General features: G+C 40.5%; 2 protein-coding genes and 2 non-coding genes across 6 annotated transcripts; 3 read left to right on the forward strand and 1 right to left on the reverse strand.

The window, feature by feature from the left end:
- The first annotated feature begins 92 nt into the window (after positions 1–92).
- TSR1 (TSR1 ribosome maturation factor) lies at positions 93–10,731 on the forward strand. Of its 2 annotated transcripts, XM_060646945.2 has the most exons (15): positions 93–227; positions 400–503; positions 827–1,046; positions 1,163–1,297; positions 1,697–2,118; positions 3,094–3,253; positions 3,930–4,084; positions 4,343–4,539; positions 5,210–5,372; positions 5,715–5,825; positions 6,538–6,670; positions 8,003–8,119; positions 8,536–8,676; positions 8,781–8,855; positions 8,984–10,731. In XM_060646945.2, exons 1-15 carry the CDS (start codon positions 131–133, stop codon positions 9,160–9,162), a joined length of 2,409 nt encoding a protein of 802 aa, XP_060502928.1. In that variant the 5' UTR covers positions 93–130; the 3' UTR covers positions 9,163–10,731. The 2 variants fall into 2 exon arrangements, with proteins under 2 accessions (XP_060502928.1, XP_060502929.1); XM_060646946.3 differs by lacking the exons at positions 8,003–8,119; positions 8,536–8,676; positions 8,781–8,855; positions 8,984–10,731 and adding an exon at positions 7,339–7,966.
- LOC132688683 (small nucleolar RNA SNORD91 family) lies at positions 5,968–6,057 on the forward strand. The gene has a single exon (XR_009614661.1). It is a non-coding gene; the product is annotated as a small nucleolar RNA SNORD91 family (small nucleolar RNA).
- On the forward strand, positions 6,808–6,902 carry LOC132688682 (small nucleolar RNA SNORD91 family). Its single transcript, XR_009614660.1, has one exon. It is a non-coding gene; the product is annotated as a small nucleolar RNA SNORD91 family (small nucleolar RNA).
- On the reverse strand, positions 9,469–25,687 carry SRR (serine racemase). Of its 2 annotated transcripts, XM_060646957.2 has the most exons (8): positions 25,569–25,687; positions 15,212–15,383; positions 13,047–13,173; positions 12,749–12,852; positions 11,236–11,355; positions 11,038–11,112; positions 10,061–10,270; positions 9,469–9,717 (listed from the first exon to the last, which is right to left on the reverse strand). In XM_060646957.2, exons 2-8 carry the CDS (start codon positions 15,377–15,379, stop codon positions 9,502–9,504), a joined length of 1,020 nt encoding a protein of 339 aa, XP_060502940.1. In that variant the 5' UTR covers positions 15,380–15,383; positions 25,569–25,687; the 3' UTR covers positions 9,469–9,501. The 2 variants fall into 2 exon arrangements, with proteins under 2 accessions (XP_060502940.1, XP_060502941.1); XM_060646958.1 differs by lacking the exons at positions 12,749–12,852; positions 13,047–13,173 and having other exon boundaries at positions 25,569–25,686.
- Between the last annotated feature and the right edge of the window lie 44 nt (positions 25,688–25,731).

Consider the following 25,731-nt stretch of genomic DNA (forward strand, 5'->3'; position numbering starts at 1 on the left):
GGTTGGAAGGACTCTCGCGAGAGGACGCGGTGAGCCCCGCCCCGCCACGGGAAGGGAGGGGCAAGGAGGGGGCCGGAAGCGCTCCGTCCGGCCCGGAAGTAGTGCTGACTAGGTACACGTGAGCGGCAGCATGGCGGCCCACCGCTCTGGCCCTCTTAAGCAACAGAATAAAGCTCATAAAGGCGGGCGGCATCGGGGTCGGGGATCCGCGCAGCGGGACGGCAAGGGTGAGAAGATAGGGTTGGAGGAAGGAGGGTTACTTTAGATGTTAGATGCTTTTCTTTGTGTGCAGTTCCTACCTCCGGCCTGGACCGCGCGCAAAGGCTCTAAGATGGGCGGAGAGGGTCCCCTTTCTGGACTCTCTGGTACCTTGCATAAGAGCCCTTTTTAATCTTCTAGGCCGTCTAGCACTGAAGGTCCTAAGCAGGAAAGTGAGAAAAGAGCTCAGCAGAGTAGACCAGAGGCATCGCGCCAGCCAGCTCCGAAAGCAGAAGAAGGAGGCGGTGAGAGGAGCAGGGATTGGGGAGTGGTGTGGTTTCACAGCTGTTCTAGGCGGTAATGCCTCGAACTGAAAAATGTGACCCTAGGAAGGGGCCGGGGATGGAAAAATAATTCTCGAGCACATGTCAGGCATGCAGATCTAGATTCATGCTAGGACATTCTTTGTTTTGGTGCAAGCTTCTGCCCACTCTCCCAGCCTACGTGCCTTTTACAAGAAAGATGCGGTGGACTGAGAGTGGGGAGTGGGGGTGAGGAAGGGGCGTCCATACTGTGGGAAATGCAATACTGAAATGAAGTACTGAAACATTGATCTTTCCATTCTCAGGTTCTGGCAGAGAAAAGACAGCTGGGCAGCAAGGATGGTCCTCCTCATCAGGTGCTGGTAGTGCCTCTGCATGACAGGATTTCCTTGCCAGAGGCCTTTAGGCTGCTTCAGGATAAGGACACTGGAACAGTACACTTGAATGAGTGGGGAAGCACCCATAGCTTTGTGCTGTTATGCCCCCGCTTGAAACATCGGTGGTATTTCACATCTGCAAGGCCAGGTTGGAGCATACAACAGTGTTTTCTATTGTTGTATTTTGAGTAGTAGTAATATTCTTTTAGTATGATGTGCTGGTGCCAAACACCTCTTCCCACTAACTTTGTCTTCTATCTCCAGGGGATCTGCACGCTGTGTTAGACATGGCTAAAGTGGCAGATACCATCCTTTTTCTCCTTGATCCACTAGAAGGCTGGGACAGCACTGGGGATTACTGCCTTTCCTGCCTTTTTGCCCAGGGCCTTCCTACCTATAGTAAGTGAGTTAGGAGTATTAGAGGTAAGGGGGGGGGGGGGGAGTGAATTAGCATTTATTATGCATCTATAATTTTTCAGGCACTCTGTCTGACACTTGATACAGGAGTACAACTGGTGGGTTGTATTTGGCTGGTGGCGAGTTATACATCTATGGCTTAAGTTGGTCCATCATTTAGAAATTATCTATCAAGCTGCTTTTTATTTCTGGACTACTCTTTGCCCAGAGGAAGAAGAGTATGAACTTTGGTTTCACTATGAAAATTTTTTAGGGTAGTTGAGTGTTCAGTTTCTCAGTGATCTCTGGTCTCACAACTGAACTGTTAGCTTGTTTGTGAACTACGGTGGGGATTTACACGTGGTAAAGTAAGTAACAAAGCCCTTTCTCTCTTGCTCACAGCACTAGCTGTCCAGGGGATTTCTGACATCCCACCAAGGAAACAAATAGATGCCAGAAAGAAGCTAAATAAAGCAGTGGAGAAGCGCTTTCCTGATGACAAACTTCTCCTGTTAGACACACAACAGGAGGCACAGATGCTGCTCAGGCAGTTGGCTAACCAAAAGCAACGACATCTTGCCTTTCGAGATCGACGGGCCTACATGTTTGCTCATGCTGCTGACTTTGTGCCTAGTGAAGAAAATAACTTGGTGGGCACCTTGAAAATCTCAGGCTATATTCGTGGACAGACTCTGAATGTAAATAGCTTGCTGCATATCATTGGACAGGGTGATTTCCAGATGAAACAGATAGATGCTCCTATAGACCCTTTCCTTTTAAATCCTAGAGTGGTCAAATCACAGGACTCTGGAGCTGCAATGGAGGTAAGAGTGATGTTCTTAAAAACTGTATTGTAGGGGTGCGTGGGTGGCTCAGTCACTTAAGCATCTGACTCTTGATTTCGGCTCAGCTCACGATCTCACGATTTGTGAGCTCGAGCCCTGTGTCAGGCTCAACACTGATGGCACAGAGCTAGCTTGGGATTTTCTCTCTCTCCCTCTATCTTTGCCCCTTCCCCACTCATTCTCTCTCTCTCAAAATAAGTAAACATTAAGTGTTTTTTAAACGACTTGTAGATTTATGTGTAAACTGGTGTAGGATGTGAATAACATCAGAGGAGGTAGTCTGCACTCTTAGACAACTATACTAGCCTCTGGAGGTGACTGCTAGTTTGAAGTAAGACAGTAGTCAACTGAATATGTTGATATCCTGTATTCAGCACTTTATAGGTACCTCACATAGCAATTGTCTTTGAGTGTATAAAAGACACAAGATGCAGTCTCTTTCCTTGGACAGCCTAATTACGTCAGAAAAAATGGCAAACATCAAAGATTGAAAAAGTGTGGTTGAGGGATAGAGACCTGCTGTGTAAGTTGAGAAAGTAGACTAGCAGGCTTCACAGAAGAGCTCAGACTTGAGCCAGGTGTTGAGATGGATGAATATGACTTATGGGATGAAGAGAGATGAAACTGTCGAAGAAGATAGAGACAACATGAATTTAGTCCCAGGGATAGATCAGATGGTTTCTTTGAAGAAATCAGCTTGATGGGAGTAAGGTAGGTAATAAATGCGTAGGAGTGAGAGCAGATTATGAAAGGCCTCAAAAGCAAGTAGAGGTATGGACTTAAAATGCTAGGAAATTGAAATGGTTGAAAGATTTGACCAGTTGGGCTCACTGTTTCATTCTTTTATTTTATTTATTTATTTTGAGGACTGTTTTATTTCTGAATCTTTCTGGTTACCATGTTAGATTTAGTAGATTTTGGGTAACGTTTGGTGTCAACTATTCTGGTTTTCAGATTTGTGCTGTGGATACTGTGGTTGATATGGAGGAAGACCTTAAGGTCCTAATGAAGGCAGATCCTGAAAGACAAGAATCTTTGCAAACAGAGGTTATCCCAGATCCAATGGAGAGGGAGCAAACCTGGCCCACAGAGGAGGAACTGAATGAGGCAAATGGTTGGTATTGGCAAACTTGTTTGTATTTCATATGGCCTAGAATTGTGCATTTTCTCTAGCTGCTCACAGGGTAGGGTGCGATGAGATGTATTTGGAGGTTAGTTTTCCCCTCTATCTCTAAAGGCTGTATGTTTGCACCAAGCAAACATTGGACATAGCTTTGCTCCATTTTTCAAAATTATTTGTGTTGTTGTTGTTTTCTCATAAACAGATAAACAACTTTGATTTGTTGCAAAGCTTATTGGGCTGTGTAAGTGTTGCTACTTCTGAGGCAGCTGAATTAAATTTGGAAGTAGTCTGTTCTACTCATAGCGTCTGCTAGAGTTTCTGGTGTTGGTAGCAATGTCTGGTATCATCTTGCCTAGGTGAGAATACGGGAGTAATAGGGGAAAGGTGTGTATGTGTACGTATGTATATACACGTGTGTGTGTGTATAAATAAGCATATGTATGTGTATACTTTTTTAAGAGAGTGCGCAAGAGGGGTGGAGGGGAAAAGGGCAAGAGAGAGAAACTTATGCAGTCTCTGTGTTCAGTGCTGAACCCGACGCAGGGCTCAATCTCACAACCGTGGGATCATGACCTGAGCCAAAATCAAGAGTCAGATGCTCACCTGACTGAGCCACCCAGGTTCCCAGAGGTATATAATTTAACTTAACTCATTTGGGCTTCTACAGACTGCTTGAAGGAAAGTTCCAAGGTGGTAAAGAAGGTTCCCAAAGGGACATCCAGTTACCAAGCTGAATGGATTTTGGATGAGGATGGTGAAAGTGGTGGGGAAGATGAATATGATGATACAGAACATGAGGATTTTATTGAAGAGGAATCTCAGGTAAAGAGATGAATCCTTAGGCCACTTCTGCGTACAGCCCCAAATGCAAGGCAAAGTGCAATCCTGACCTTGAGGGTTGTGTGTGATCAGTTTCCTAGGAATGACTTAGAGCTGCCAGAAGTGAGACTTTCTTTTATAACTTAATCTCTATTAGAATTGATACTGATTTTGACTAGGTGTCTAGTAAAACTAATTTACTTATAGTTTAATGGTCTTTAGGGTACAGACGGGTGTGAAACTGTAATCTTTATTCTATAGAATGAGAGCAGTGAAAAGGAAGAGGAGGAAGAATGTGAAACTATGACTATAGGAGAGTCTGTGCATGATGATCTGTATGATGAGAATGTGGATGAAGAGGCTGAAGAAAAAATGTTGGAGAAATATAAACAAGAAAGACTGCAAGAGATGTTTCCAGATGAAGTAGATACCCCCCGTGACGTGGCTGCAAGAATTCGGTTAGTCAACAAGTCTAAAATCAGTGTTTTTATTTAAAATTCATGTGGCTCAGAAGTGTGTCAGTGTGATAAAAAAAAAAAACACAACACATTGTCCCCGTTTCTGAAGGGCTAACATTCTATATGGGAAGGTAAGACATACATACAGAAACAATAATATGTAATCAAGTTCCAGACTGTGTGGTGCAGACTAACAATGTCACAGTACTTTAACGAAGGGGAAATACTAAGGTTAATCGGCAAGTGCTTCCTATAGGAGCTAATACTGAAAGTATAAAACATTTTGGAGATTTGAGGGAGTTTGGGCAAGAATAAAAGCGTGAAGACGTAGATGATGTCTTCCCTGGAGATGAGTCTGATTAAAGCCAGAGGGTTTACATTGGATATTAGGGATGTAATATTTTTGTCAGGGACCTTGTTTGCCAGGTTAAAGAGCCACTCCCTGAAGGAGCCACTCTAAGTACTTTGTCCTTTGTCAGTGAGGGGCTGGGGTTTGGTTCTGAAATACTTGTTATGAGTTGTTTTGGAGTGTGGTTTTAGGCTGTTAGATTATTTTGAGAGATAGTGGGAGAATTTTTTTAAGTTAGAGTCTTAGCCATTTTAGAAGTGACTTGAGTGAAAAAGTAGCACCATATAAATTTGACTATTTTTTAAAATCTTCTTTATCTAGATTTCAGAAATACAGAGGCCTCAAGAGCTTCCGGACATCTCCATGGGATCCTAAGGAAAACCTTCCTCAAGATTATGCTCGGATCTTTCAGTTTCAGAATTTTACTAATACTAGGAAACGCATTTTTAAAGAAATTGAAGAAAAAGAGGTCGAAGGAGCTGAGGTATCTGCCTTACTTTGTCCATCCCTGTAATTTGCCGTTTGCCAAGGTGCCCTCTCCTTTATTCCTTCTCTTGGCATGAGTACCTTATTTAGTTTTGTGCTGCCCGTAGCTGAATTAGAGGAGCCACTGAGTCACTGGTGAGAGTGATATTGAGAACAAAGAAGTATCAGATGTTAACTGAAAAGTTTAATCTGGGTAGTTGAGGCATCTGTGAAAGGCAGTTTTAAAGGGTGAGGGTGGGCTTTAGGGTAGTTTAAGAGACTTCTAACATATTTGGAGAAATGCTTCATCATTGTCGAGACCTTAAGGGTAAATAATTATTTTCTACTTTCTTTTTGGCAGGTTGGCTGGTATGTCACACTTCATGTCTCTGAAGTCCCTGTCTCAGTGGTTGAATACTTTAAGCGAGGGGCACCCTTGATTGTATTTTCTTTACTACCTCATGAACAGAAGGTGAGTTAGTATTTTGTGGGAAATGGGGACTTAAGAAACTTTCCAACCAGTTTTGTATGATAGTCTGAAATTTTTTGTGACCAACATTTTACTCATTGGGATGTAAACAATCTGCCTTAGGATGAAGAATCAGAGAATGTGATGGTGAAGTCAATGATGGTGTTACACAACATGTCTGAACCTGTCTGAAGCATCTCAGTGATGCACTCTGTGTTCTGAGACTTCTCTGTCAGATTAGATTTTAACCAAGGGTTGGCAGCCTTAAGTGAGGGGGCGGGGGGGGGGTGCGGGAAGGAGTGGTTGGGCCACGCGTAGGTCTCTTTCTTGATGGCCAGTACTCGTATGTATTGCGTGTATGCGAGAGCTCTGGCCTTTGGTCAGTGGAAGAGTTTGGGAGGTAACCGTCTTGAATGAGTAGTTTTGAGGTGTGTGGTGAGTTGAGTGACTTGAAGGCACTGCCTTTGTGGCAGATGTTGAGCTTCTGCATTGTTAGACACGGGAAGGTTAGCTAACACAGAAGGCTACATGAAAGCCCCAAAAACCAGCCTATATGTAACTTGAATGCCAGTTGTTGGTAAAGGTAAAAAGTAAATCTTACTTACTGTAAATGAGTATTAGAGCGAATTTGGATCTGCTAGTTTAGTTTGTCTTCTTTCAGTTTAGGCTGCTCTATTCTAGATAGGAAGGTCTGTTTTTCTTATGTGGTTCCCAGATGTCAGTACTGAATATGGTGGTGAGCCGGCACCCTGGCAACACTGAGCCTGTGAAAGCTAAGGAGGAGCTGATCTTCCACTGTGGGTTCAGGCGCTTCCGAGCCTCACCTTTGTTCTCTCAGCACACTGCAGGTAAAGCAGTGGGGAAGCTTCTGGGTTCTTGTCCATCTTAATGTCTTTTGGGGGACTATTGATTTTTAGTGCGGGTGTGTAGAATACACAATTTCAAACTCTGGGTTTCTGGGTTAAGGGTATTTTCACTACTCTGGTCTAGGAGCCAATGATGTTTTTATTCACAATGTCTGAACCTGTCTGAAGCATCCCAGTGATGCAACCTCTGTGTGGTGCTGAGGCTTCTCTGCCATGAGTATTTGTTCCAAAGTGGTTTTGAATGGGAGTTGGTGGCTCTATAAAATGGTGTCACAAAGTGTAGAACCCTTGGCATCCGATGGCCGGTGGCAGTGTGGGTGGAGGATAGGGGTGGTCCACAGTTGGGTAAAACAAGTATGTGGCTTCTGAAATGTTGGGATAAGATGTTGAAGAGTGGTGACCAGGGACACTTTTATGGCAAAAATGATTGGACTCCTATACATTAGGAGTGGGAAGATATTTGGAGGCTTCTGAACATTACCACACACACTCAGCTTTCAGCAGTGGCTGGAGGAAGATGATGAAGGCAGTATTAATGGGTACTCTGGATAATTTCTGTTCTTACTAGCCATATGTTAATTAGCTATGCTATCTAAATGAGGAATTATCTTCTCTTTCCCTTAAAATATTTTATTTCTCTGTAAATTCAGTATTAAGCAGGAGGGAGAGTTTCATTGAAGATAAAAGCAGAAGCTCAGGTAGTCCTCAAGATCAGAGATCAGCTAAGTATGGCCCTTAGGCCAGATCTGCCCCACTGCTTGTTTTTGTTAAATAAAATTTTGTTGGAACACAATTGTGGGTTGTTGGGGGTTTTTTTCCTTCTTTTTTCCCTTTTTTTCTCATGTGTTGTCTGTGGCTGTTTTTTTGCTATAGTGGCATAGCTGAGTAGTAGTTGGAACAGAAAGACTGTATGGCCATAGGCCTAAAATACTATGTTGCCCTTTATAGAAAATATTTGCCAATTCTTGCTCATGACTACAGGCTTTTGATTTAGTGGAGGTATTTTCTGTAAAGCATTGCTTCCCAAACAAGGTAGGGATAATGAGTGTCAGAATCACCTGGAGAACTTTTTCAAACCCCAAATATAGTCCAAGCTCCAAGATTCTGCCTTCCTGTTGAAAAATCACTGTGAAGGACTGAGTTGTATCTTACAGTTGTATTGAGGTAGGAAAATATTTTGAGAACTAGTGGGGCAAAGAAACATAAGTTGCCTTAGATTTGAGTTGCAATGATACAGCTTTTCACAGGCTTCTGGATTACTTATGGCTTCTCAAAATGTTTTTACTTTTTATTTTTTAACCCTTATTATGGCAGCGGATAAACATAAATTTCAGAGATTCCTGACTGCTGATGTGGCCTTGGTAGCGACAGTATATGGCCCAATCACGTTTCCTCCTGCATCTGTACTGCTTTTTAAACAGAATAGCAATGGTAAGTTAAGTTCACAGAGGTGAACAGACCTGTAGGTCCTTAATAGGTTTAAAACTATTTCCTGTATTTAGATTTGAGAGTCATATGGTATGAAGAACGTAATAATAGTTTTCAAAATACCCCAATCTCAGCCTCAGACTGGGTCTGAGACAAGGATGACAAACGGAACTTTATCTTGCTTATAAACCGTAGCCAATTGATAGGTGCTGCTCAGACTGCTTATTTAGGACAGGTTCTCACAACAGGCGTAGAGGGAATATCATTTAATGATCTTTGCATGGACCCAGGAGGGCAGCATAATATATCCTTACTTTAAGGTTTCTCTGAAAAGATCTTGTTTGGGTCTTTAAGTGGACGGGGGCAATCAGTGAAGGCTTTGGCTTGTAGACTCCTGTTGCTCTGCTTTTGCTCCTTAGGAATGCACAGCCTCATTGCCACAGGCCATCTGTTGTCAGTGGATCCAGACAGAATGGTCATCAAGAGAGTTGTTTTGAGTGGTCATCCTTTCAAAATTTTTACTAAGATGGCAGTAGTGCGCTACATGTTCTTCAGCAGAGGTGGGTGTGAAGGATGGGATCAGATTGCCTTTGTGGGGTGAGGGTTGAGTTTACCCTTTGTGGGTACATGTTTCATCTTGGTCTTCTCTTTGTTTCTTTCTAAGAGGATGTGTTGTGGTTTAAACCAGTGGAACTGAGAACAAAGTGGGGCCGCAGGGGACACATCAAGGAGCCTTTAGGTAAGAGAATGTGGGATTTGGTACCTTGTCTAGGTTTCTCCAGTGCTACTAAATGACTGTTGGGTTAGAAGACTACTGTTTAACATTTTCTATTTTAATTTGACCAACTTGCTCTGTTTTCTTTCTAGGTACTCATGGCCACATGAAGTGCAGTTTTGATGGGAAGCTAAAATCTCAGGACACAGTACTGATGAACCTCTATAAACGAGTTTTCCCCAAATGGACTTATGATCCATATGTACCAGAACCAGTACCGTGGATGAAAAGTGAGATCTCTTCAACAGTGCCTGAGGTGGATATGGAGTAATGGATTCACTGGGATTCTGTCTCATTGCTGCTAGTTAGCACTCTAGGGATGGGATCCTACAGGTTGTAATTGGACAAAGTTTGTTTTCTACTTTAGCCTAGAGGTCTGCTGCCAGTTTTTGCAAAAGGCTTTTCTTGGCCCTGATAAGGTGTCTCAGTAAACTATGGATGTTTTTCTGTTGCTACTTACTTAGTAAACAAAACAAAACTATTACTGAAACATCCACTTTCCAGTAGGATTTTGAAAGCTGTTTAAGAGGGGAAGATAGGAAGTTAAAGTAACCAGGAAACAAAATTTCCAAGTATCTCAAGACACTGAATCCCATCTCTTTTGCATAAACTAAACAGAAACAGATTGATAAGGAGCTGGCCTTTCAGCCTGCTTCACCCAAGTTAGGGAGGTTAAGTCTACATTTCCGCCACTGAGTACAATACAAATGTTCTTCACTTCTGGGGAAACTGTTTGAAAATGCTGAGACAGCACAGCGGCCACTCCAACACCAGCTGTAGGTTCAATAAGCAGTTTCATCCTCTCCCACACCAGCTGGGTTGCATACTGTTGGTATGAAAAGGAGTAAGAATTAGTGAAATGGGAGAAGGAGAAAGAGCCTCGTTGGTTGGCCTTTACAGTTAAAGGCCAGATGGGGTTATATGCCCAGTCTGAATTTTCTTCTTGGCCATATGTATATGCTTGCCAGGGAAGGGCAGGGCTTTTTTCCCATCCTTACTCTGCTTCTGTTGAGAGGATTGTCTAATACATCTGGGGCACCCTCCCACATGTCATGAAGTCATCTAGTCAAGTCCCCAGGGAGTCAGTTTCTGCTTAAAACAGGAGAAGATTCTTTTGCCTAAGAAATTGATCCATTGTTTTGTATTTTCCTTTTCTATTGGAGCCTCACCTTAATTTCATCCTCTGTGACCGTGAAGACATCATCCACGAGGTCTCTTATAATAGGCCAGGTGTTTAAGCCAATGCTGGATTTGACACCATCTGCTATGGTTTCTGGAGGATAGGGATTGGGGGTCAGTTCCCCTTTCAGCTTGGACTGGTAGCAGTCATCTGCATTCAAGGGTTCAGCAGCATATACCTTCACGCTAGGTCTCAGAGCCTGGGAAGAGGAATATTAGATATTTTACAACTAGCCACAGCATTTTGCTTTGCATGCGTGCAGTAAAATAGGCAACATAGGTAACACATTTCTGTTAAGTAAGAGCCTTTCCTTTGATTGATGTAATGAAAATAGACCTTTAAGCATTTTAAATTGTATCCCCAATACTGGCCTTAAGTTGCTTAGATCATATCTGGTTCCATTGATAACTTGGGGAAAGAGTAGCCCCTGGATAGTGGGTTGTTGAGGTGGAATTCAGGAAAAGGACTGTGAGGGTGTCACTCATTGTAACTGCTTTTGTGCTGTCCAGTTGTTATGGATTAAGAACAAGGTAGTGAGGCAGAGAAGAGCCTTCCATTTCAAGTGCCAAGGGATGATGGGAAGGAATAGCAATTGGGAGGAATGTTGAACCAAGTATCCATAGTGTAGTATGATGTAAAATAAAATTTGCTATGCCTGAAGTGGGGAGTCCTCCAGAAGCTATTTTCTTTCTTTTTTTTTTTTTTTTTTTTTTTGAAGCTATTTTTCTTTTTTTTTTTTTTTTTTTTTTTAAGGTTTATTTATTTTTGAGAGACAGAGACAGAGCGTGAGCAGGGAGGGCAGTGGGAGAGGGAGACACAGAATCTGAAGCAGACTCCAGGCTCTAAACTGTCAGCATAGAGCCCAGTGTGGGGTTCAAACTCATGAACTGTGAGATCATGACCTGAGCGGAAGTTGGATGTTGAACCAACTGAGCACCGAGCCACCCCCAGAAGCTGTTTTCTTACCTTAACTGTAATTGCTATTCCAGCAACCATTCCTCCTCCTCCTACAGGAACCACCAGTGCATCTATCAAGGGTATCTTTAGTGAAAAGAACGTAAAGTATAAATAGGTCTATCAATAACCAGTTTTATATATACGTAAAATAGACTACAGCCAGATATCAGCTTTACCAGTGGTTAAACAAGAATTAACAGCTCTCACCTGGTTTAGCACTTCCATGGCAATCGTCCCTTGCCCAGCTATCACTGCAGGCTCCTGGTTGGGATGTACCATGATGCCTTCTGTTTCTTCCAAAATTCTTCTTGTAACATTTTCTCTGGACTGAAAGAGTACATTAATGTAGCTCACTCCATTTATACTGAATAGAGTTCCCAACAAGTTAGATTCAGTTATTTAACATTTTATTGGCCATCCTTATTTCAGACTATTTTTGGGCACTGGGGATATAACCGTGAACGAAATGATCATTGTGCTCAGTGGATTTATGTTCCAATATGGTGGGTAGGGGTGCATATAAGTAAATATATGGTATGTCTAAATGCTATGGAGAAAAGTAAGTTTGTTTTCGATAGGGTGCTCAGGAAGGGCCTCTGGTCATGTGACATTTTAATAGGTTTGAACAAGTCTTGTGAATCTCCAGAATATTCCAGGAAGAGAGTAATAGCAAATGCAAAGACTACAAAGCAGAAGTACTTGGCCTTTCTGAGAAAAGGCTAATAAGTTAGTTTGGTTGGTGTGGAGTGTTTGGGGGACAGTAATAGTGGGAGATGATGTCAGATATGATTGGAATGGGCCATTTCATCCAGGTGTTAGATAATTGTGTGAATTTTGGTTACTACTGTGTGTGAGAGAAACCACTGGAGGATTTTCAGCTGACAAGAGACAAGTTCTAACTTATTAAATGGATAGTTCTGCTTGGTCTCTAGAAAACAGACTAGTGGGGCAAGGGTGGAAGAAGTAGAGAAACCAATTAGGATACTGTATCTAGTTGAGAACTGATGTTGGTTTGAATCAGGGTGTTGATGGTAGAGGCTGTTAGAAGTAGTTGGATAATGGAAATGATTTGAAAGTAGGACTAAGATTTGGATGTAGGGTGTGGGAGAGTTCTCAAAGATGACTTCATTTACTTTGAACACCTAGAAGGATACAAGTTATCATTTATTGAGATAGAGAAGACTGGAAGAGGAGCAGTTTTGGGGAGGAAGTTCAGGGATTTTTTTTTTTTTTTTAATGTTTATTTTTGAGAGAGAGAGAGTGAACGGGAGGGACAGAGAGAGGGAGACGGGAGACAAGGAATCCCAAGCAGGCTCCTCGCTGTCAGCACAGAGCAGGGGTCAAACTCATGAACCGCAAGATCACTTGAGCCGAAATCAAGAGTCAGACACTTAACTGACCGAGCCACCCAGCTTCCCCAGGAGTTTGGTTTTAGAGTACATTTGAGATGCCTATTAAGACATTCCAAGTGGGAATATCAGGTAATTGTTGGATATACAAGTCTGGGTTAAGGGCAAAGATCAGGACTGGAGTTAAGAGTAAAAGTGATATTTTAAACTCGGGAGATTAATGATGTCACCTGAGTGAGTATAGAGAAAAAGTTGGGCATGTTAACATTGAGAGATGAAGAGGAAACCTAGGAGACAGAATAGCCAGTAAGCTAGGATGAGAAGTTTCATTTGACAGTCAAGGTGACACTGAGCACTGCCCTCTTCTTTACCTCATCACTGTGTTCACTGTATACTATGGAGGCTCCATAGGCTTGTATTGCCAATTTTTTACAGTTGGGAGCTGTTTGGGGCACCACAATGTAAGCAGGAATCCCTGGGAGAGAGAACCATGTTTAGTTAGTACAAATCAGAATTTAGAATAGAAACTTCTGTCAGTTTGCTTATATAATCAGATAGGAACTTGGAAATATCCTTCCCACAATTATCACCAATCTCACTGGGAGTAAGAATACTTTTCCACTCTTATCTGATGATCCTACCCAGTACCCTGAGAAGTTAATCAAGTACCTTCCAATTTGGCAGCATAAGCAAGAGCCTGGCCATGGTTTCCACTGCTGTGAGTAACTACAGCTTTGGGCTTCTCTTCTGAGATGGCAGGAATCAAGCCTTTGATTGCATTAAGGGCACCACGAATCTGGAAAAGGATGGTGAATCCATGGATTTGATGGAAAAGTTTCTTTTCAAAACACCAAAGAGCTTTCATGAGTTTTCTCTTCCTAACACCACACATCCATTCCATCACGAAATCTCACTGATTCTACCTCAGAAATATCTCATGTGTCTTTGCCACTACCTTGGTGAAGCTTCATTTCTCAACTTGCATTGTATCAAACCTCAACTGATCCTCCAAGGCTCATTCTCTAATATTTCCACTAGATTATGAAATTGACCTTTTTAAAATTAGTTTTTTGTTTTTTTGTTTTTAATTTTCAGAGAGCTTGAACAGGTGAGAGGGGCAAGGGAGAGGGGGCGGAGAGAGAATTCCAGGCAGGCTCCACACCTAGCACTGAGCCCGATGAGCGTCTCGATCCCACGACCCTGGAATCATGACACGAGCTGAGATCAGGAGTCGTTGAGCAACTGATTGAGCCACCCAGGTGCCCCTGAAAGTGACCTTTTAAAAACAAATGTTACCTTTTTTCATTGACTGGCTATTTTGTAAGAAGTACAGATTCCTTGGAAGTTGTGGTCTTTCTAAAACATATTTCCTGCTTTTGTCACTGTTCTAGCCATCTTAAATTGCTTCCAGTTTCCCTCCTACCAGGTTAGCTCATACCCCCGTACCTCTCAGCATGCTGGTACCCCTAAGTCTAGTTCTTTTCCTTCATTCCTTGATCTGGCTAAAAGTGCTCACCTGTAAGACTTGGATCAAACAGCATTTGGTTCAACTTTCTTGATCTCCCAGGCAGAATTAGGCATTTCAATCCATGGCGTTTTATTTGTATCTGTCTTACATTACTTGTCATTAACCTGTTTGTTGACTAGCTTGTCTTCCTTTGTAAGTGTGGATAATAGCACAAGACCTACTATATATATGTGTGTATGTGTATATATATCTTCCTAGTAAGTGAAAATAAGTGTTTGATGTCTAATAAATAAAAAATAAAACCATAGCAGAAGCAAAGGGCAAAAGAGAATAGTGTTTTGTTTAACATAAAAGTGCTCATTGATGGGTGGGGAAAAAGGTCCTAAAGCTACCACTTAATGGGTACTAATACCTGTCAGGCATAGGGCTAAATGCGGCTTTCAGATTTTTACCTGAAAGGATCTTCAAGAAGCTCAACTGTCAGAAATTATAGTAGCGAATCAACACAGAAGTTTAACTTTTTAAAAAAATTTTTTTAAGTTTTTAAAAATTTAATCTCTACACCCATGGGGCTCAATCTCACAACCCCCAGATCGAGTTAGTTGCATGCTCTTCTGACTGAGCCAGCCAGATGCCCCCAAAAGTCTATCTTTTATGCAAAGGGAAGGCTCTGACATATTTTATAGAAAAAGATCTTATTGTGTGAAGGTTTAGCCGGGTTTAGATCTTTTATATTCACAATAAGGTATCAAGGAATAACAAGCTGACATATAGCGAATGCCTAAACTAGGTTATATACACAGTGATCACACTTGCCCATTTTGCCTTGCAATAATCCAGGTTAATGTCTGTTGTCTGGGTTTAATCCCGAGTTACCCCTTCTCAAATATGCTCTAGTTTGGACAGTAAAATATATGATTACCCCAATTATAAGAAAATTTGAGATTGGGGAGCCTGGGTAGCTCAGTCGGTTAAGCATCTGACTTTGGCTCAGGTCATGATCTCCAGATATGTGGGTTCAAGCCCCACATGGGACTTGGTGCTGACAGTTTAGAGCCTGGAGCCTGCTTCGGATTCTGCGTCTCTCTCTCTTTCTGCCCCTCCCCTGGTCATGCTCTTTCTTCTCTCTCAAAAATAAACATTAAAAAAAAATAAAGAAAATTTGAGATTAAGTAAATGTCCAAGTGGCTTGTCAACACTGATGCTAAGTAACCAGGACTTGATCAAAGGAAAATTTTTACAACCCTTTTTCTTCAGCTATAAAAATAGTTCTACCTGTTTTACTGGGTGGTCAGGAGGATCAAATAAATGTATATGCGAAAGGGGTTTGAGAAGATAATGATATACTAGCAAAAGGGATTGTTACCTTAAAAGATCCAGTTTTCTGGAAGAGTTCACATTTGAAGAAAAGATTGCGCCCTGTTACTTGATTCAAAATGAAGCTTGTTAGCACTGGTGTGAGGTGGATAAAATCTTGAATGTTGACACGAGCTTTCTCAACATCAGCAAAGGAGATGCAGTACTGAGCACACATGGTTCTGAAATCCAGGAATCAAAAAGAAGTTAAAGCCTGAGACTGTGTTTAATGAGAAGATTTTGAAAATGGCTTACAGACCCATAGAATGTGTAACAGCAAGAGTGAACCATAGTGTAAACCATGGACTTTGGGTGGTAATGATGGGTAATACAGGTTCAATTGTAACACCACCACTCTGGTGGGGGATGTTGGTAATGGGGGGGAGGGGCTCTGCTTTTGTGGGGGACATGGGATATATAGGAAGTCTCTAATTTCCCATCAGTCTTGCTGTGAGCCTTAAGTTACTCTTAAAAAAATCTCAAAAAGAGGGAGGAAAAAAGAAAATGTACAACACAGGAAAATATACCTGGGGCCTGTGATGTTAATGGAACTGTTTCCAGTACTGGGGCTCCAGAATCTCTATAGAAAACTTGTCTTGAAGCTGACTGACTTTCTTTTATTTTTTAAAAATATTTTTCTACATTATCTGACTTTATTTATTTTTAATTATTTTTAGTTTATTTTTTAATTTACATCCAAGTTAGTGCGATAATGATTTCAGGAGTAGATTCCAGTGATTCATCCCCTATGTATAATACCCAGTGCTCATCCCAACAAGTGTCTTCCTTAATACCTCTTACCCACTTAGCCCTTCCCTCCACCCATAGCCCTCAGTTTGTTCTCTATATTTAAGAGTGTCTTATGTTTTGTCCCCCTCCCTGTTTTTATATTATTTTTGTGTTCACCGGTTTTGTATTTTAAGTTCCTCATATGAGTGAAGTGATACGATATTTCTCTTTCTCTAATTTCGCTTAGCATAATACCTTCTAGTTCCAGCCACGTAGTTGCAAATGGCATTGAAGCCGACTTTCTTAGTAAATGTGTTAAGGTTTTATTTATTTATTTTTGTTGTTTTCTGGTGAAGCTTTATAGGAAATAATTGGTGGTGATTTTTGAAGGCTTAAAGCTCACCCCTCATACACACCATCCGTTTCTTGGCACTGTCCTTGGTCTCTACATTTTCATAATTGTGAAGTTTGAATGAACTGTGTTCAAAATGCTATAAATTTTTATTTAAAAAATATTTAAGAAGGATAAAAGTTGCTTGCAATCTTACCATTTTGATAAATTATGTTCATTTTCCAACTCCTGTTTTTTCAATATACATACATTATATGACAGCTAAAATCATAGATAACATTTTGTTTACCCCTATTCCAGTTGGCTCAATTTCTTTAAAGTTTCTTTAGTTACTGTTTTCAATAACTTATGCTTCCATTTTTCACTATTTTTATTGTAGCATTTAAACATGTAGTTTCTTTTTATTTTTCCTTATTAACAAAAGCAGTGTATGTTCAGTGTAAAAAACAGAATTCGATCTGTTTCCTCCTCAAAGACAATTGCTATCTAACTTCTGGGATTTATCTTTCCAGGCCCACACACCTATACAAACAAAACTTTTTTGACAGATTTGATAACTTGCCTTTTCTTTTTCACTTTTTTTTTTTTTAATGTTCATTTATTTGAGAGAGTGAGTGGGGAGGGGCAGAGAGAGGGGGAGAGAGAAGCCAAAGCAGGCTCCATGATGTCAGTGCAGAGCCTGATGCAGGCACGTACCGTAAGATGATGACCTGAGCTGAAACCAAGAGTCCAGATAGATATTTAACCAACTGGGCCACCCAGGTGCCCCTCTTTTTTCTATTCTTTTTTTTTTTTTTAAGATTTTATTTTTAACCTCTATACCCAGCGTGGGGCTTGAATTCATGATCTTGAAATCAAAAGTCCTATACTCTGAGCCAGCCAGATGCCCCTAGCTTGCTTTTTCTGAGATAATATGTGAATCTTTGCTTATCAATAGATATACAACATTTTAGATGGCTACTTCTTTTCACATAAATACCATAGTTAAAGTTTTTTTTTTGGGGGGGGGGGGGTCTATATTAATGTAACAAAGAGACCTGTTGCAAGATCTTTTTGTCTGTATTTGTGTTTTGGGTAGAGTGTGCCAAATGTATTTTGCATCAGAAGGCATGCACACTTATAAGACATTTGATACCCATTGCCAAACTGACTTCCAGAGGAGTTGTAGATTGTATCAGTTTACATTCCCAACAGCAGTTTCTAAGGAATGCCCTTCTTCACCCAGTTGTGTCATTTTTAATCTGTCAATTTTTAAAATTTATTTTTGGGGGAGAGAGAAAGCAGGGGAGGGGCAGAGAGAAAGGGAGAGAGAGAATCCTAAGCAGGCACCATGCTGTCAGCACAGAGCCCTGCACATGGCTCAAACCCACAAACCGTGACAGCTGAAATCAAGAGCTGGACACTTAATCGACTGAGCCACCAAGGTGCCCCTTAGTCTGTCAATTTAATGAAATATGTCTAGTAGTTTGAATTTATATTTGTTAGTGATTGAACACTTTTTCTGTATATATTTATTGGCTACATTCTCTTGTGACCCTAACACACCACTTACCCAATTTCCTCTGAAATGCCATGTTTATCAAAGATTAAATTTCTATTAACACTTGGGAGCTTTCCTGGACTTTGTATTTTGTTCCACTAATCAGACTGCCAATTCTTTCTCCAGTTCACTGTATTAATACGTTCTTCCATGATTATGCCAAAATGTATTGGCTTTTCTGGTTAAACCTCTGACCTTTTTTTTTTTAATATTTATTTATTTTGGGGAGACAGCATGTGACGAGGGGCAGAGGGAGAAGAGAACAGAAGATCTGAAGCAGGCTCTGCGTTGACAGCAGGGAGTCCAACTCGGGGCTTGAACCCATGAACTGTGAGATCATGATCTGAGCCAAAGTCAGATGCTTAACTGACTGAGCCACCCAGGCACCCCAAACCTCTGACTCTTGATTTCAGCTCAGGTCATGGAGATAGAGCCCCCAGTTGGGGGCTCTAAGTAGACAGCACAAAGCTTGCTTGTGCTCTCTCTCTGCCCCTCCCCTGCTTGTGCACATGTGGGCTCTCTCCCTCTCAAAGAAAAAAAAATGGCTTTTCTCACACATTTCTTCCATAAACTTTCTTTTTTTATTTTTGAGACAGAGAGAGACAGAGCATGAACGGGGGAGGGTCAGAGAGAGGGAGACACAGAATCTGAAACAGGCTCCAGGCTCTGAGCTGTCAGCACAGAGTCCAACGCGGGGCTCGAACTCACGGACCACGAGATCATGACCTGAGCCGAAGTCGGATGCTTAACCGACTGAGCCACCCAGGCGCCCCTCTTCCATAAACTTTCAAAATCCTTTATCAAGGTTGCCAGAAAATCCAGTTTAAGGTATACAAATGAAGGGTATCTGAATGGCTCAGTCGCTTAAGCGACCAACTCTTGATTTGGGCTTGGGTAATGATCTCACAGTTTGAGTTGGAGCCCTGCGTTAGGCTCTGCACTGACAGGGTAGAGCCTGCTTGGGATTCTGTCTCCCTCGCTCTCTGCCCCTCCCTCACTCGCACATGCTGTCTCAAAAATAAACATTTTTTAAGAATATGCAAATGAAGTGGGGGCATAATTGGCATTTAAAAATACTGAGTCTTGGGGTGCCTGGGTGGCTCAGTGGGTTAAGTGTCTGACTTTGGCTCAGGTCATGATCTCACGGTTCATGGGTTCTAGCCCTGTGTCGGGCTCAGTGCTGTTGGCTTGGAGCCTGGAGCGTGCTTCAGATTCTATGTCTCTTTCTTTCTGCCCCTCCCTCACTCATGCTCTGTCTCTTTCAAAAATAAATAAATATTAAAAAAAATTTTTTTTTAAATAAAAATACTGAGTCTTCCTATCCATGAGCATGGGTGTCCTTCAATTTAGTAAAGCCTTTGTTTTAGGTTTCTAAGTAAGATTTTCATTATTTATGTCCTGTGTAGATCTGATTAAATTTATGCTTAAGTACAAAATATTTTTGTTGCTTTTGAAATAAGGTATTTTTAAATATTTTTTTGATTGCTTACTGATGATATATATGAAAGGTAATAATTTCTGTATATTTATCATGTAATAGGATACTTCGATTACCTTGTTTATTCTCCAAACGACCATGCTATCTGTAAATAAAGATGATTTGTCTTTACCTTGTAAGCATACCTCTGGTAACTTTTTCAGTAACTTCACAGCTAATTGGTTTATCTGGATTTGCTGCTTTCTCCTGAATTTCAGTAATTTATATTTTTTGGGGGGAAATCATCTAATTTAAAATTTCAAATGGGTTAGTATAACGTTGAACATACTAATATTTCTAAGCATTTTTCCTATCTGGTATTCATTTATTCATCCAATCAAATATTGAGCACCTCTCTGTGTCAGATATTTGATCTGGGGATACAGTGTTAGAAAAATAGACTTGTCATTGCTCTTAAAACTTATAATCTAGTGGAGAGATATTTACAAATATTGATAGGTGGTATTAGGGAAGTGTGTTATGATAGGATACTACTATAATGGGAAGTTATGTAGATCAAGGATGAAGGAGATTAAGGAAGGTCCTGTATGGGGAAGTGAAATTTAAGTTATGACCCCCATAAAGTGAATGGGCAGAGTAGAGGGAAAATTGTCTCAGGTGGAGGGAATATGTGTGAAGGCTTCAAGGAGGAAAATAACTTGGCATATTCCAGAAACTAAAAGAAGGCCAATGTATCTGAAAATAGTGATCAAAGGGGAGTGTGATAAGAAAGAAAGAGTGAAGGTGGCAAGGTCTACATCATAAGTGACCGTGGCTCGTGGATTTTTTTCTGAAGAGCAACAGAATGCCTTTGGATAATTCTGAGCAGGTAAGTGACATGTCAGAATTTGTATTTTCAGAAATTCACTCTGGCTCCATTGTGGTGAATGAAAAGGAAAGAAAGAAGATTGGAATCAGTCCATTTAGGAAGTACTGTTGTCTACATGAAAATCCACAGGTGCTTGGATGGTGAAAGTGAGGGTAGAAAAAATAATCATTCAAGATGTATTTTGGAAAGACAAATCTGATTTTAAAATGGGAAAAGGACTTGAATGGACATTTCTCCAAAGAAGATATAGAAATGGCCACAAGCACATGAAAAGTTGCTCAACATCACTAATCACTAGGGAAATTCAGATGAAAATCACAATGAGATACCACTTTACACCTATTAGGATGATTACTATTAAAATACAAACTAACAAGCATTGGGCAGGATATGGAGACACTGGAGCTTTAGTGTACTGTTGCTGTTGGTGGAAATATAAAATGGTGCAGCTGCTATGAAAAACAGTATGGTAGTTACTCAAAAAGTTAAACAGAATTATCATATGATCCAGCAATTCCTCTTCTGGGTATATACCCAAAAGAATTCAAAGAGTGTTTCAAAGACGTATTTGTATACTTATGTTAGGAGCAGTAGGATTCATAATAGTCAAAAGGTGGGAGCAACCTAAGTATCTATCAACAGATGAATGAGTAAACAACATGTGGCATATACATACAATGGAATATCATTCAGCCTTAAAAAGGAAGGAAATTCTGACATGTTACATGGATGAATTTTGGGATATTATGCTAAGTGAAATAAGCCAGTCACAAACAAATATATGATTACATTTATATGAGGTACCTAGAGTAGTCAGATGCACAGAAACTAAAATGGTGGTCGCCAGAGGCTGGGGGGAATTGGAAGTTGTCGTTAAATGGATATAGTTTCAGTTTTGCAAGATAAAAAGAGTTCTGGAGATTGGTTGCACAACAATGTCAATGCACTTAACACTACTGAACTGTACACTTAGAAATGGTTACGATGGTGTATTTCATGTAATGTGTACTTTACCACAATTAAAAAAAACCACACACACACACACAAAAGAGATACATTTTGGAGATTATAATTAGGACTCTTGGTTGCAAGTCACAGAATCCCAATATGAATTGGCTTAGGCACAAGGTGGAGGTGACAGCATTTACTGGCTCACGGAATCCAAGAAGAGTTGAAACATGGGAAGGGCAGGAATATGGAGCTTCAGGAACAACTGGAACCAGGGACTTGAGATTTTTCCAGGACTTTCTCATTGTTTCTCACGTCTGCTGTTTTCTGCATGTTGGCTTCATTCTTTTTCATTGCAGACCAGCTGGTTCCACATGGCAGGACATTTGGCTGCTGACAGCTCCTGTGTTTTACATTTTATGGTTTCCACACTGGAAAGGGATTTTTTCCTTAGTTTCAGTTCAAAAATTCTGGGTAAGGATTCTGATTGCCACATCTTGGCCCAGGACCAGCAGTCAAGGATGTGAAGTCATTTAAGATAATACTATGCAACAGTCAGAAGTGTTTACAGAAACACGAAGAAGAAACAATGATTTCTATGACACAGTATCAATTATGCACATTTAAGACAGGCACATGAAACTATACTATTCAAAGACACATGTATATCCAAAGACATGTATCAAACACATCAGACTGGCTACCTAAGAAGGGAGGGAAGGAACATAAGTAACTGGTTTGAAGGGAAAAAAGATAAAATGAGAAAGGACTTGTTGATGACAAGGTGGACGTATAGCATGATTGCCTCAAATCTCTGCACCTGAGGGAAAAATAGCAAATGAAATAAGAAAAAAAGGAAAGACAAAAAGAAAAGGTACTTCCAAGTGAGAATGGGGGGGGGGGGAGCACTTTTCAAGAGAAAAGGTGAGAATGTTGGGGTAATTAATTCCATAGCTGTCCACTGCAGAGATAAAAGAGACATGTCCTGATATTGGATTAAATGTGGGGAGTGGGGGAGGGGTAGGTATTAAGGGTAACTCCTGGGTTTTGACTTAGATGATGGCATAATTTACTGATACAAGACTGGTGAAGAAACAATCCCGAGATCAAGAGTTGCATGTTCTACCGACTGAGTCAGCCAGATGCTCCTGAAGTGTGTCTATTTTTTTTTAAGTTTATTTATTTATTTTGAGAGAGAGAAAGAGAGAACAAGGAGCAGAGACGGAACAGAGAGAGGGAGAGAGAGAATCTCAAGCAGGCTTTGCACTGTGAGCGAGGAGCCCGATGCAGGACTTGAACTCACGAACTGTGAGATCATGACCTGAGCCAAAATCAAGAGTAGGACACTTAAACGACTGAGCCACACAGGCACCTGGAAATGTGTCTATTTTTAATGTCTGTTTTATTTCTGAAGAATGAGCTCTTCCATTTATTTATCAAGTGCTATTCTTTTTCTTTTAATCTCTGATTTCATCTTTATTTCTTCCATTTTCTAGTCTTGTTTATGCTTAGCATATTATTGTTCTTTAAAAATCTTTTTAAGTTCTTAAAATTTTTTATTTAAATGAAGTTTTTAATTTTAATTTCAGTATAATTAACATAGCATTATATTAGTTTCAGGTGTACAATATAGCGATTCAACAATTCTATACATTACTCAGTGCTCATCAGTATAAGTATACTCCTTAATCTTTCTTCATCACCTATTTCACCCATTCTCCCACCCACCTCCCCTCTAGTAACCATCAGTATGTTCTCTACAGTTATGAGTCTGCTTGGCCTCTTTTTTTTTTCCATTTGCTCATTAGTTTCTTGAATTCCACATATAAATGAAATGTTATTTGTCTTTCTCTGACTGACTTATTTCATTTAGCCTTATACTCTCTAGCTCCAACTATGTTGTTGCAAATGGCAAGATTTCATTCTTTATGGCTGAATAATATTCTATTATGTATTTACACACATATACATACACATATATATGTGTGTGTATACACACACACACACGCACACACACAATATCATATCTTTCTTCTCCATCTGTCAATGGACACTTGGGCTGCTTCCATAGTTTGGTGATTGTAAATAATGCTGCAATAAACACAGGGGGGTGCATGTATCCCTTTTGAATTAGTCTTTTTGTATTTTTGGGGTAAATACCCAGTAGGGCATTTACTGGATTGCATTCTTTTAAAATTAGTAAGGGGCGCCTGGGTAGCTCAGTTAAACGTCCAACTTCAGCACAGGTTGTGATCTCGCAGCTCAGGAGTTCCAGCCCCTCCTCGTAGGGCTCTGTGCTGACAGCTCAGAGCCTGGAGCCTAATTCATATTCTGTTTCCCTCTCTCTCTCTCTCTCTCTCTCTCTCTCTCTGCCCCTCCCCTGCTCGCATTCTGTCTCTCTCAAAAATAAATAAACATTAAAAAACAATTTTAATTAGTAATAAAAGCACTCAGGCTATAAATTTTCCTCTGAGTACTGCTTTAATGATATATTTTGCTATGCAATGTTTTCATTAATTTTAATTTTTAAAGAATCCACACTCTTAGCTTTATTTTTTTGACCTAGAAATTATTTAAAATTTATGTTTTAAGAAAATTCTAAGTAGCTAGAATTTTGCTTAATTTGTGGTTATTTACTTCTAGTTTTACTACTTTGTGCTCAGCAAACGTGACCTGTAAAATTTTTGGTTTTAGAAATTGAATTCCTCCCTTTCCCATTATCCAAATGTGTTTTGTTTTTTGGATTACCCATATGTGACCAAATTCCTACTATTAGAATTAAAAACATTATAGAACTATAAAGATGTTTCAATCTCTCCCATTAAATCTACTCTCTTCTACAAAGACAACCACTATAATTAAAAAGTTTTGTTATGTACATAGTTCCATACCTTTTTTGGATGTATTTATAGAGAAATATACATACGAAAAAAATTTTTTTGCTGCAACCCGATAAAACCATACTCTATATATTGTTCTGCAACTAGCTTAAAATTTTTTTAAAATTATACATCTTGACTGTTACATGTCAAACACATTTGAATTTTTTAAACTCAGAAGCTTTCATTGTAATACAGGTCTAACTATGATTGTTCATTTATTTTTACCTTGGTATTTCATGAATGCTTTAAATCTGAGGGCTAAATTTAAGTCTTAAATTCAAATTTTTTCATCAACTTAGCAAATTTTCTTCTATTATTTCTTTGATAACTGATCCTTCTCAGTCAGTTCCGTTATGACCTTCCGGAACTTGTATTTATTATTAGTTTTCTGGATCCATTCTCCATGTCTTCTATTCTTGTTTCTCATGGTTTTATGTTATACTTCCCTTCTGAGTTCTGGTAAATTCTCTTGAGTTGTTTAAACTTTTGGCATATCTCGTCTGCGGTACACTGTTGCATTATTTTGGCAATCATGTTTTTCCTAAGAAAGTATTGTTCAGATTGGTTTTCCATTTTTTGAAAAAAATTGATGCAATGTCCTAACTCCAATGTTAAAATGGCTAGGTTTTAATATTTTTTTCTTATTTTGTTCCTGTTTTAAAGATTGCCATTTGCTCTGACCACTCAAATCAATTTCCTTCTTTTGAATCATTGAATCTCTTCACATATTTTTTACCTTTCTCCACCTGCTTAACCTTCTGATGGCTAAATCTGTGTCACATAATAGGGACTGAATTAGTTCTATCAGAGATTGTTCAAATCTTTTAGGCCCAGTCTAAGGAATAAGAATTTGTAACTATTCTTTGATGGTGTAGAGGTCCAATAGACTGTGTGGGACTGGTAAAGAGCGACAGGTGGAGGGAGTTTCACCACAGTTCTGAATAGGGGCTCAGGAACAAGAAGTTAAAGTACCAGTCTTCTGATCCAGTTACATTTTAAAGATGAAAAAAACAAAACAAAACAAAAACCCCAAAAAACAAAAACAAAGCAAAACAACAACCACAACCACAGAACCAGGGAAGTCAGCTAATTTTCCCAAGAATCCACAATGATACAGAACTTCCCAAATCAACTTACAATACCTCGATTTACTTCCACACAATCCCTTCCCTTAGCAGAAGCCAACTATACTGTATTTTTAAAAAGTCAGGAGGAAAAAAAGTCAGGGGTCTCGGGGAGGTAGTCTGCCATAAAGGAAAAGACATAAATGAAAAGACTGATACTCTGGTAGCTAACCATTGTGTCACCCTGGGCAATTTGCTACGGTTCTCTAGGATTCAGTTTTCTCATCTACAAAAAAGGAGGGCGGGGTGCAGATAATAACTGCTCTTACAAGAGCTTAAGGTCCCCAAGTAAAAGACTGGGGTGCTAGTCCAGGCCTGTGGCGGGAGACCCTGGCCTAGGATGACTGGAGGCCGGATTGTGGGTGTCTCCGCCAGCCCAAAGTCCCAGTGTCCTCGATGGCCACCACAGCTGCAACAGCAGCCACTGCCACGAACGCCCGCCTGGCCTGGCCTGGCCTGGTTTGGCCCGGTCTGGCCTCTCCTCACCTCACAGGCGCTGCGCTCCCAATTCCAGCCTCAGCTCACCTTCCCGACCACACCTCTGCGCACGCGCAGCGCCCGCCTCCCCAGCCCTCTGGAGTGGCTGAACTGGCGTTCAGAGCTTTTCCTCCCTGTGCGGCCACCGTCGTTAGGGGAGGAGGGCGGGAGG

This window comes from Panthera onca, chromosome E1, assembly GCF_046562875.1.
Source record: "Panthera onca isolate mPanOnc1 chromosome E1, mPanOnc1 haplotype 2, whole genome shotgun sequence".
Classification (NCBI taxonomy): domain Eukaryota; kingdom Metazoa; phylum Chordata; class Mammalia; order Carnivora; family Felidae; genus Panthera; species Panthera onca.

Coding starts and splice junctions, on each gene's coding strand:
- SRR (XM_060646957.2), bottom strand. CDS start 15,379: ATGTGTGCTCAGTACTGCATCTCCTTTGCTGATGTTGAGAAAGCTCGT. Junction 13,174..15,211: donor AGAAAACTGGATCTTTTAAG/GTAACAATCCCT, acceptor ATCCTTTTCCAG/ATTCGTGGTGCCCTTAATGC. Junction 9,718..10,060: donor TCACAGAGGATGAAATTAAG/GTGAGGCTCCAA, acceptor TCATACCAACAG/TATGCAACCCAGCTGGTGTG.
- TSR1 (XM_060646945.2), top strand. CDS start 131: ATGGCGGCCCACCGCTCTGGCCCTCTTAAGCAACAGAATAAAGCTCAT. Junction 4,085..4,342: donor TTATTGAAGAGGAATCTCAG/GTAAAGAGATGA, acceptor TTTATTCTATAG/AATGAGAGCAGTGAAAAGGA. Junction 8,677..8,780: donor CTACATGTTCTTCAGCAGAG/GTGGGTGTGAAG, acceptor TTTCTTTCTAAG/AGGATGTGTTGTGGTTTAAA.